Source organism: Coloeus monedula, assembly GCF_965178545.1.
Source record: "Coloeus monedula genome assembly, chromosome: 4".
Taxonomy (NCBI): domain Eukaryota; kingdom Metazoa; phylum Chordata; class Aves; order Passeriformes; family Corvidae; genus Coloeus; species Coloeus monedula.
In genome coordinates this window covers 28,505,904-28,518,506 of record NC_138784.1, presented here as the reverse complement: position 1 = coordinate 28,518,506, position 12,603 = coordinate 28,505,904, and the positions used below count along the sequence as shown (strand labels likewise).

Genomic DNA, 12,603 nt, shown 5'->3' with positions numbered 1-12,603 from the left:
TTTTGACCTAGAAGAAAGCTGGAAAGCTTGTGAAGCTCAGAGAGGAAAAAAGAAAACTATAAATAGATTTGTCCTCTCAAGATACTGAGGCCTGACATCTACAGATGTAAAAAAACACAATCAGGAACTTATTCTGAATTTAAGCATTCAAATTATACTAAAGCTGAAAATGAAATCCTTGAGTTTTCCAGTACATTAAAATCTCTCTCACTTCAATGAGACACTATTACTGTCTAGTAAATAATTACTGCTATATCTGTGCACGTTTCAGAGCAATTCAATTCTCGACAACCAAAATCAAATACAGAGAAAGCTTTATATAAGTGTTAACAGTGATTTTATCATAAAGGTAAATAATAACACTTCAGAAAGGTAATAGATCCTTTGACTTACAGCACTTGCAAGCTCTGAATACCAATATGCAGCAACTGAGCTTTAGAGTAATTTACCTGTCACATCAGAGAATTGGGATATTCCCCGCAACGTCAGTGCCCAGGCTAATCTAACAGTAGCTTGCAGGCCTGGCAATTTCCAGGGCTGAGACTCCTGAAGCCGAGTGTGGATCGTTGCTATGTACTGTCGTTCTGCTAGCAGAGGGAGTCGGTGCATCAAGTCTTCAACAATAAAAACAAAACCAATACCCAGTAAACAAATGTAGGATTTTGCATGGGTTTTTTCACCAATTTGTTACTGATCAATAATAAAATTGCTTAAACAACAATTTATCCATTTGTACGACGTAACCTCTGGGAATGCTGCCAGCGTTACCTTCACGATCCTCTGCACCTTGTTCCAGAAAGCTGACATCAAAGCAGTAAAGGAGAGCCATGAGAAGAGACAAGTTCACGCCATCCAACGAGCCGTCAGCTTCCACTGTTACCTTCTCCAGGTAACTTATGAGGATTAGAGTGTCGTCCTTGCTCAGAGGTGACTGACAGGTCCAGACAAAGAGACTTTCAGCCAAGGACTGTCGGCACTCTTTAATGAGATCAGAAACCTTTAAAAGACAAAACAAAAAAAATCCAGTGAATGTACCTATTCTGGTAACAGGTTCAATTTGTCCTTCTCAGTCAATCATGATGACTAGCTTAAACTAAAAATCACTCTAAAGAGAGCAGCTACAGAAAATGTTGTGTTTATTTGCTAAACAACAAAAGGACACTTCTGCTTGTCAATTGCATTTATATTCCCATGTATTTCATGAGAGGTGTGAGTAGATACCTGGGACTATGACTACACACAAACCAGCATCCCTGTCAAGGGCAGGAGACATCAATCTACACAGAATTTACATAGCTGTAAATGTATCACACAGAAGTCACATTTCCTGTCTCTAATTACACAACTGCACTGGCAGTTACCCCAGATACAGTCAGCCTTCCCCTTGCCCCAAAAAATCAATCTTAAGGTGAAACTAAGGTAAATTAAGGTAATTTAAGATAAATGAGAAGGATATTCTTTCCATAGTTTCTAGGTTCATAGCAAAAGTGTAAGACTAGTTCTTTATTCAGTGGAAAATAAATTGATTTATTATTACACAATGATTTTTAGGCAGATCACCCATTAGAAAGGAGTTCAAAATTTAAAACAATAATGTTTAAAATCTTCCTGCTAGAAAAAAATATGCTGCAGTTAGTCACAGTGTCAATTAAGTTCAAGAATTACAAAGATGACAATGTATTTTCAAGCAATTTTATTTGACTATTAGAAATGCTTCTGTTCATATTAACACAATGGGATTATTAAGAGAATTATTCACCTGACAACTTGGTTTCAATCTGTGTTAATAATTTGTGAATTAGTTCACTTTTCTTATGCCAATAGTGTGGATAATGGTGGTGCTGATAACTTAAAATACAGACTTCAGAATTAAAAAAAAAAAGAAATTTACACATAGTGTAAATACTAGGCTTAGATTTTTACTGTTACAGTTCTTCACTAAAAATAAGGAATGCCCTAGCATCTGGGAGCAACAGTAAAATAGAAATCCAGGAAGCAAAGTGAATCCCACACTGATATTGCACAAGTTGTGGAGCAGTACCTGTGATCTCAGACAGCAGCAGACTGTGTGCAAAGGTAAAGAATTCTCTGTAGTCTAACCCTATTCTAATGTGTTCAGTAACACAGAAGAACATCCATGCTTGGTGAATTTTACCTCTTTGCGATGCTTCTCACTGCCCAATCCTCGCTCTCTCTGGAGTTTATCAAATTCATTGTTCAAATCAATGTGAGACACAAGTGTAAGGATCTTCTGAGTCAAACCCTGCTCCATTAGGTCATCTGTAAAGCGTGTTGTCATGGAAATTAACTCTTGACTATAATGGAAAGAATATAAATTTAACAATTAATCATAGCTTTCCAGTCACAAAGGACGTCTAAAATAATGAATCCCATCAAACGTATTTGATGACAAAAAAAATGTACAAATAATTTACATACAGAGAGCAACTAAACGTGCATTGCTAATCAGTAAGCAGTGCAGTCCCAAACCATTATGCTGAATGGGTACAAAGTCTTTAGGTAGCTGTAGGTTCAAGAACATGGAATATGAGAATACAACAGGGATCAGGTACTTAAGATTGCTATTAAAAGCAAAAAGTACTACATATAAGATGCACACAGATCACAAACTCACAGGCTCTTTCTTACTAGTAAATGCAATTGTCCAGACACTGCCCTCAGAACACATCTTTTCATCTTTCTCTAGCCAACCAATCATTGTGCACTGGAAGCAAGCAGTGTGCACTGCTTTCTTTTTCAAGGCAAAAAATACTAGCATACAATGTTCACCAGCAGATGCTACATTCCTTCTAAGTAAAGGTAGGAGAACAATTCTCTTTTGTGGTACACAGAAAGTCAGAAGACAGCAGGGTTCTCAAATACTGAGCAATCACCACTAGTTAGAGCAACAATGACTGGGAGAATGTCTGAAGCAAAATACCGTCAAAAGGTGAAGTAGCATGAAAGAAATGGAAGTAAAATAGATATCCTTATAATCCAATAAAAATATGTGCAAAAAATGATTCTGCTTAAAAAACAAACATGAAAGCAGCTGCATCAGGTTATGAGAAACAAGCAAATTTGAGACTATACATATTCCCTCTAGTCTAATTAGTCCTAAAAGCACTCAAAACAAAGAACTTCGATCAGCTCATTGCCCTGATACAGACCTGAGTTCCAATGTCCATGTCTTGCCTTGGCGCGACTGGATGAGGGTTCGTAGTGAATTGGCAATGCATCTTTTTCCATCCCAGTACAAAAGAACTGCCACTAGACCTCTTGTAAGGCCAGGAAAATGAGGCTGCTGGTGTTCTCCTAGTGAGTGAAAATCCACAGAATAGTCAAAGAAAGCTGAACATACACGTCTTGATAACAGCTCTAAACCTTTGTATTTCTAATTGAAATACAAATACCACATTCAAAGTAAGTGTGGTTATTCACTATCACTTTGATTTGTTTCAAACACTCAAAAGAAATCCCAGATATTTTGGGTGCTATTGATAAAATTAATATTTAACTTTTAAAACATACAAAAATTGTTTTAAAGTGCAAGTCCATAAATATCCTAGTCCAAACGGTATTTGCCACTGATATGTACCCATCTTAATAATCAATTCAAGCTGATTATCATAGAAGTATCTTTTATTCAAAATTAAATTTTCTATCTGAAATTACATTGAAAATTTAAGTTCAAAATAGAAAGTGAGGCTGACTTGAAGATGGCTTTCCAAAGGCAACAAATTTGCAAGCTACTTCTTTAAAGAACTTTCCAAGTTAACGAACAGTAGCTAGTAATAACGACTAACAATTATAACTTAACTCTGAAATCAATCTTCTACCTGCAAAGAATGTGTCACTCTCCAGAATATTTCTCTTACTAATCAGTTATTAGACTACAGCGTCACACAGCAATGCATAACTAATACATAATTTGAAGAATCAGTATCTATCACACTGCTTTGTGGAAAACTTCTCAGTCACATTTTATTTATGTTTAAATTCAATGATACAGAAAGTAAATCGTAAGACTTCCTCAGAATATTCCCCTTTTGCAATAGCTGAGTGTACAAACATTAGGGTTCAGAACACTGCTATCATATGACATTACAGTGAGAACAGATTTCTTTTTAAGAACATTCTGTGTTAGGAGGCTAAGGCCTTCACTGCATCATACATTTACATTAAACATACACTTAAATAAGAAGGCCCTATTTAAGCTGCATTTCTCCAGCTCTTAAATATTTTCCCTTCTCACCAGCTAGAAGGAGCTCAACAGCTGCCAACTCTCCAATATCAAAGAGGTCACTGAGGATAAAGGCTTCTCTGATGAGCTGCTCTGGCAAAAGCCTAGTTCCCTGCTGACCCTGGATAGCAACTCCTTCTGTGCTTGCTTTCTGAATTTTCTCATGCTGCTGAACATTTTTTGGCTGCAAGAGAAACAAGCAAGTTTCAATCTTTCAAACAATCAGAAGTTATTCAGAATGGCAAGATCAAATACTGAATAAAGCTTTACACATTAATCCTTCCTCACAAATACAGTTCTGTCAGGTTAGGTCATCATCATAAAAACAAAGGCAGTATTTTTAAACAAAGAGAGTAAAGGTATCCTAAAAATGCTTCATGCTTGGAGAGGAGAGTCCCTTTGGGAACATACGAAAAATAATCTTATACAATCGGCGCTGACATTTAGTTTACTCAAAATAATAGAAGTTGAAAGTATACTTTGATGCAATTCTCAACAGGAATTGGTATCAACTCAGTGAAAGACATCTGGGTTGTTGCTCAGAACTGTTGCGTTACTCCCAACTATTTTCTACATCATTCTTTTTCCATTAAACTGAGATGCTAAAATATACTGATGAAACTCTGTAGCTATCAGTTTAAAAAAGCCATCCACTACTGAAAAAATAACACCCCTGAAAGAAGATATATTTCTATATATTTCCTTTATGATCCACCAGCCAGGGAACAGGAAGTCTTTTCACATTATCTGGCATTCCAAACAAGACACATTCTGTATTTTTTAAGTTCACCTGTTTTGTGTGTTTGTTAATCTGACTGGAACAGGAGCAAAACAAGACAAAATAGATTTGTGCTTTATTTCAGACACACAAGAGTAACAAAAAAAGTTAATATCTGACTGATGGATCATTAGATACTTTTACTATTGCTTTCAAAACAGCACTAAAATAATGAGAGAAAAAATACATCACAGATAAAACTCTCTGTAGAAGATACAAAATAATATGTATGTATTATTTTCTCCCACTTAATACTATTTGTATTCTTACAGCAGGACAAGACTGATATAACACATCTATATTATGTACTGTAAAAATGTCACATGAAAAGAATGGTCAGGGTCTAAAATGGCATGTAAGACAACAATATAAGACAGAGCAAATCATCAACTCTCCAACTCATTCCAGAAGCGAGCATTAGTCCAGTACCGGATTTCTGAAGAGAGAAATGAAGTCAGATTTGTGCTTCTTTAAAACTTGATCGAGACGATGCACAGCTTCAGGCTGCCTTTTCCAAATGGCATTCATTACAGTCTGCCATATGTCCTTATATGGACCCCACAAGCTTGCAGCTAAAAGAAGAAATAAAACAATGTATTTGAAATAGAGAAAGGAAGAAAACAAATTCTTTATACACTGTTTTCAATAAGTAGACTCTTTTTCAGTTTACTGTTACTCTTGGCATGTCAGTATACTGTTACACCCATCAAGAAAAGTATATTTTCCTTTCTTAAGGCACAAAAAAACCCCAACAACAACGATGGTTTGATGTAAAATTTAATTGCATTTAGGGAGCTAAAGAATCAAAAAAGATGATGTATGCACCTAAATTCTGGTGCTCAAAGTCATCTTGTAAGGATACTTACAATACAGGTATTCGGTCAGAAAAGACCTTCAAGATCACAGAGTTTAAGCATTAATCTGGCACTGCCAAGTCCACCACTAAACCATGTCCCCAGGTGCCACATCGACATGTCTGCTAAATCCCTCCAGGACTGTGACTCTACCACTTCTACAGAATACTCCAGAAAAGGACTACCTTCACTATTAGCTAAACAACCCATCAAATCAAAACAAAATACTCTCGCATGAGAGCAGATGGCTAAAGAAAAATGGTTTCAACCATTTCCAAAGATTACTACTTGAGTGAGCAAGTTGGGAAAACCATAAAGCAGTTTAAGCAAAAGCAAGCTATTTAAATCACCCTTATTGCTCCTACTTTGTCAGAGATGAACCAGTGTGTACTGAGCTAAGTCATCTGGAAGGGGTGTAAAATCCTGCCTCACTAATCAGAGAAAAACATTGGCTGTCAAGAGAGAACAAACTCCTTTGATTACTCAAACTAAAATTGATATCCCTCCCAACAATCAAAATGCAAATCTCCCAGGCTTCAAAGTAGCTCTAGAATGTCAGATCAAAGACTGTCATACTTAAATGGTGAAGTCTACACACATAACTGGTGAAGCCATTCATGCTGAGTAGCTACAGAGAATTTACAAATGACTGAGACAACACATTTCGCAGTGCCAGTATGGCTGTGTTGGGTTAGCCTGTAAAAAAGGGACAAATTCGTCTTTTCTGAGGATCAGTGTTTTAATGCATACAATGTTACCCCCACCTAGAAACAGCTACTACTGGATGCATAATTTCACACTCAGCTATAGCTGACTGTCCCACATAACTTCAGAGTTCAGAGATTTATTTCCACTTGAAATTGTCTTTTCACTCTTATTACATTACCAAGTCCAATAAACACCAGCAGCAAACCACAGTGTCTGCCAAAAACTGTTCAACTACTTCCCTGGCCCATTTGCTTGCTCTTGTCCCTACCACAATTGCTTTGCACCAGCCCAAACACATGTACTGCAAGGCATTAGAACAAGTTAAGGATCTAACTTCTCTCACCAAAACCTAATCCAAAAAAAAAGTTTATTTTCAGCAGGATCACATCTACAACCCAGCTTGCTCTGTGATGGCACAAAGATGGATTATTGCAGAGAAAGGAATCCCACCCAGGATGGGAAGAGGTTGGACTTTAGCGACCACGCTGACTTTTTCCCACTTAAGCCATTCTATTATTATTAGTTTTAGAGGCTGACCATCCCATTAGGGACAGCAAAGAAGGACAGGATGCATTGCTTCTTTTGGCAACAACAGCAGTTGACGCTTACGCCTGAACTTTTTGCCAAGTTATAGACTCAACCATGATATGTCTGCTCCCACAAACAATATACTATAACCTAAGGCAAATTCTTCCCTAGTTCTAGTGCCACATCCCCTTTAATTTTTCCCATATTTCCCATTAAAAAACTCCCTCTTCCCCTAGTTTTTTTAATTATAAGGCTGTAGACTCTCTTGCTGTGTAATTTATTAAATAGTCTCATTAGAACTACTCCAATCCTCACTTCAACAAAGTCATAGTTTCTTATGAAGAGTCTTTGCTTTACTACTGCCTTTCTGTGAGGCTACAGGGATGCAATCCATTCCGCGAGATCAAAATATATTCTCTGTAAAATTTGTTCCTTGCTTGCCACAGGAATGGAGGTTTTAATTCTATTAACTAGAATTAATAATGACTATTAACTGTCACTACTAACATACAAAACCTTATTTACAGACCTTTTGGCCTATACTCCAGTGACAACTGTTTTTCCACAGGGTCTCCATTCTCCTTCTATTAACCTAATGAAGCTCAACAATAATAAATGCAACATTTTGCCCCCAACACAGAATCACTGCACAGGCTGGGGACCAAGGAAGCTGCTGGAGAATAGCTTTACAGAAAAACACCCAAGTGTCCTGGCAGGCAGGAAGCTGAACACCAGTCAGCAGCACACGCTCATGGCAAAGGCTGCCTGCAGGCTTCAGGCTGTATTAACAGCTGTAGCCAGCAGATGCAAGTGATTATTTAGGCACCTCAGAGTCCTTCACTCCCACACTGTGTCTACTTTTGGGCTCCTCAGAGAAAGATACAGAAATAATGAGCCAGAGAACGGGATGAGTGAGAAGCTGAAAGAACTGACCTGGTTCAGTCTTACAAAAAGAAGGCTAAAGAGGGATGGGGGCTTTGTTTTCTCTAACTACTGAATGGCACTATACTTAGAAAGCAGAGGCAGAGGTACCCCAGGACAAGACGAGCAGCAACTGACACAAGCTGTGATAACAAAACTTCCAATTGGGACGGTGAGGGTTTTCAAGTCCTTAGCAATACTCAGTGGATGAGAAACCAGCTGCACATTTCCAGACTCCATGTGCACCACTGAGCAAAATTCTGGATATATTTCTCTTTTGCCTCCTACACCACACAGCATTAAGAGATGAGCGTAATACCGAAGTGACGCGTAACCACGTGTACACCGAGTTACCACAGTCCCCTCTAACCAAAGAGGCCTTCGCAGCCTGGTGTGCCTCCCCGCCAGGACCAGCCAGGCGCGGCGGCAGCTCTGACCGCGGAGCTCCATCGCCGGGCAGCTCTGCGCGGCCCGAGCCCGGGCACGGCCGCACGGGAGGCCGCTCTCCCACCGCCTGCCCGCACACCGCGCCCCCGCAGCCCTTCCCCGCCGCCCGCTCGGGCCTTCCCTAGCCGCCTCGGCACACCCGGCCTTCCCAGGGCGGCCGCCCCCGGTTTCGCGGGCTCGGAGAAGAGGCGCAGGGCCGGGGAGTGGGACGGCCGCGGGGAGAGGTGGAGGAGAAGCCGCAGCCCCACACTCGGATTGTTCTTACCCGAATTTACCGCCAACGGAGCCGCCATCTTGGCGAGAGGGAGGCGCGACCGCGGCGCCGGCGCCCGAGGAAGGCCCAGCCAACCCCCGCCCGCCGGGCTGCGGGGCCGGGCTGGGCGTGCCGCGGCTCCCGCCCTTGCTGGCTGCGGCACAGCACAGCTGGTGCCGATCACGAGGCGGCTCCGGCAGCGGCTCCGGCAGCGGCTCCGGCAGCGGCTCCGGCAGCGGCTCCGGCAGCGGCTCCGGCAGCGGCTCCGGCAGCGGCTCCGGCAGCGGCTCCGGCAGCGGCTCCGGCAGCGGCTCCGGCAGCGGCTCCGGCAGCCCCGCGCCCGGGCTGACGGGAGCTGTAGTTGCACGTTGATGGTTCATTGTGCCTCGAGGCGGCTGCGGGAAAGGAGAGCGCCGGGCTTCTGCATTCCCGCCTTCGCTCCTCTGATGTAAATAACACATCGATTCCGTGCCGTTCCGTTTTTCTTTCCCTTTCCACGCCACGCTCAAGGGAGTCTTTCCTTCCAAGCCAAGCCCTGCCCCATAAGCCGTTTTCACTGAATACGGCTAAATACCCGAATTCAAACACTGCACTAGGAGATGCATTTATTAGAATATTTTAGTTTATTTTTTTAACTGAAAAAAACATATTACCAGGATGGCTTCAGCTTCTCTGGTTTCTGGTTGAAGTCTTAAAAAAACAGAGTCAATAAATAATTTTGAATGTGAACTAGGGTTTACAATCTTGTATAGGGGAGAAAAATAAACAAAAAACCCCACAAACACCAGCTCTGGTAGGAGTTATCCTGTCAAGAAAGCTGCATTTAAACTCGAAGTATGTGCAAGAAAGAAAAAAAAAAAGTACCAGGCATGAAGAAAAGAAAACAAAACATGTTTATACATTTACATATCTGGAGCTGAGGAACAAATACCAGTATCTTAGAAGTAGTCTGTGTCTGACGTCAATTTACCATTCTCTGTCCCAGTAGTAATCAACTTTCTTACAGAAATTCCTTCCTGTATCACCTTTAGGATAAAAGATTCCACCAAAAGTGGAGTTCATTTTTAGTTCTAATAGTTTAGCCTTTTGAACTTTTTTAAAACAGTATTTCATGGTTGCAAAACCATGTCCAATGAACTAGACCTATGGGAAATTGGCAAAATAACTATCTTTCCTTCTCTAGATCCCCCATATAATGGGATGGCAGAAGGGGTAATGGTCCTGGGGTGAGTGAATTGGCAAGGCAGCTATAAAAAAAAGAGACAGAAAGTAGAGAAACTGTGTCACAAGCATTAATCAGAAGAGGAGAGAGAAATGGAGATTTTAGAAAAGAAAAAAAAAGTCTGTCCTGTCAAGAACAGCTTCTCTCAGTTCAACAGATGAATCTGTTCTCATTAATTTGGCCTAATTTGTTGATTTAGTCAAAGGCCCCATATTTCTTTGAGATTTACCCTTTCCTGGTCTTAACCATGAACAGACTAGACCTATAATGATGAGAATGATAGTGAATTGTTCATTTTAGTCTGGGAAATGAAGAATGCCAGGCAAAAGGTAAAATAAGCAAGGGTATTCCACAAGCAGCTGAACTAAAGCAGCCTTGGTACCTGGGCAGAGCATTCCTGTATCCTCTCCCGTGCACCCTTCCCTGCAAAGCCATAGTTCTGCTCCTATGCTGCCCACATGCCACCTCAAGACCCATGACTATGAAAGGCAGGTATCGTGACAGACTTGGAGATGCATGTCCTGATCATCTGGCCGCAGCAAATGTAATGAGGTTTTGCTTCAGTCTTTCCTTCCACAGTGATTCTAATTTTGATCTTTTTCCTTTATACATTCCCCAAGTTTCACAAAGTTTATGAGCCCTTTAGCCTTCGATCAGATTAGGTTGGAATTGACTCAGAAATTGCAACAGGTTCAAAAGTTACTGAAAAAGTTTGGCATACAGTGTGATTTCATAAGCTGTGTTTCCTTAAGAAACATGAACTTTTAAAGAAGAGCGAGAAATAAATAATTGAATTTTTTTTTTAAAAAAAAAAAAGCCTTTCCCAGGCATTAAGAGCTGTCATATTTCTTTTGGCATTCAGATACAGCCAGATTGCACCCACTGTTTTTAGAACTCTGTTGAAGGAAAAAATCCTTTCTAACCACTGCACATTTAGTATTTTAAGTTTCCAGATAATTCTTTCTTCTCCTTGCCAATTGACCTAGGGTCACATAGCAACAAGAAAAAAAAAAAAAGACAGCCTGAAATAGTGGATGGCAAGGGGTAGGTCACTGGGCAGCTTCACTGGGAAGCTTCTGAACTTCAGAAGAAAAAATACCACATTTAGCTCCAGCTGCACAGCATTTATTATATTCTTTCTCTGTCAGCAATGTGATATTTTAATGCAAAATAGTTGTGACAGTTCAGCTCCTAGTACAGATGAAGTAAGAGAGGCATCTAGATACACCATACCATACATTCTGCGCATGTTTTTATTGGCATAACTGCATCCATCCATCCATCCATGCTTTAATGAGTAGAGAAGTCCATGAATAGTAATTCTTGCTTATTCTTGCTTTATTTGCTGTCCTTTAATTTAGGTTCCTATTGTTTACCCAGGATCACTGGCTGGTTTGGTAGTCTATTTTTGACAGGTCACTATAGGGAAAGAATACCTCATTCCTCTCCCTAAAAATAGCTCTCAGCAAGTTCTCCAATACAGATGGGTTCAGGAAGGGACACCAATGTCTTTCATCCTTAATTACTAGACAGAAATCTGTGAAGTATCAAAGGTAGGCTGATACTAAATACCTGGGGTGGATATTAATTCCCCTTGATTCCAGGGAGAGGAGGTTCCGAATTGCCCATAGGGTAGCAAATTCTGCTTGTAAGGTGAGAGACCTACATTCATTTCTATGGGTGGAAATAACTCTCAGTAATAATTAAATTGAGCTGCACAGTGGCAACCTACTCTTTGACTGTAACTTGTAGGTGGTTTGTGATGTACTACAGGTGTAACATTCTTAATTTTGATAGTACTGTATTTAGTGGTTCATAGTCAAATCATACCTCAAGATACAAAGATAACGATGATGATATAATTTACTCCCTTTACATGTTATTATTACCAGGAAGAATAATTATTAGCCAAAAAAAGAGTATTGTTCAAATGCCTGAGAGGCCCTACTTAATTTCCTACCTTTAATCTTCAGTGTCATTATGATCACATCCTTCACATCTCCATCACATGATGGAGAAAAATGAAAAAAGGCTTTTCTGCATTGCAGCTGAAACTGAGAAAGTTGCCTTGTAAAAGTGCATCTACATACATAGACCAGTCCTTGCATTGTGAAATATGCCTCTTTCCCAAAAAGCCAAAAACATTTTTGGCTACTGATTAGACCATAAAACTTCCTGGAGCTCTTGTTTTGACTGACACTAACTCTGTGCATCTCAGCTTACTGTTTTGTGAAAATGTGTATAACATCTCACAGCAGGCCTGGAATGACAACTGAATGGATCTGCAGCCTGGCTCCATCATGTGAACAGGAAAAATAATGTATTTTTGCATCATGTTAGTTGGCAGAGTAAAAAGTCCTGAATTCTCTTACTATGCCAGCTAATTTTCCTAGAAACTTCTTAGCTGGCTATAATTCTGACTTTGCTGCAAAAAAGTGTGCTTTATACATTGAGATAGTTAGCTTGGCATCACATCTTAGAAAAAAGTCTGAGACCTTTCCCTGCAGCATTTCTCAAGGAAATAACTTTGTAATTTCTGTCTTTCATCCTAGATATTTCTAGTGTCACCATGGGATCTAAGCTCATCAAAGAAACTGTGTGAGGTTGTCGCTAGCTCGTGTAAGTGGTTTATCTAGTCAAAAGCAACAA

General features: G+C 40.1%; 1 protein-coding gene across 1 annotated transcript in view; it reads right to left on the bottom strand.

Moving 5' to 3' along the window:
- NUP205 (nucleoporin 205) overlaps nucleotides 1–8,772 on the bottom strand; it is a gene marked incomplete at its 5' end in the record, with an annotated part of 48,160 nt that extends 39,388 nt beyond the window's left edge. The window contains 7 exons of the mRNA XM_082281107.1: nucleotides 450–614; nucleotides 769–997; nucleotides 2,156–2,315; nucleotides 3,171–3,315; nucleotides 4,256–4,427; nucleotides 5,451–5,593; nucleotides 8,745–8,772. Of these exons, the coding sequence (XP_082137233.1) occupies nucleotides 450–614; nucleotides 769–997; nucleotides 2,156–2,315; nucleotides 3,171–3,315; nucleotides 4,256–4,427; nucleotides 5,451–5,593; nucleotides 8,745–8,772 (1,042 nt within the window). The remainder of the gene's footprint in view (nucleotides 1–449; nucleotides 615–768; nucleotides 998–2,155; nucleotides 2,316–3,170; nucleotides 3,316–4,255; nucleotides 4,428–5,450; nucleotides 5,594–8,744) is intronic.
- Between the last annotated feature and the right edge of the window lie 3,831 nt (nucleotides 8,773–12,603).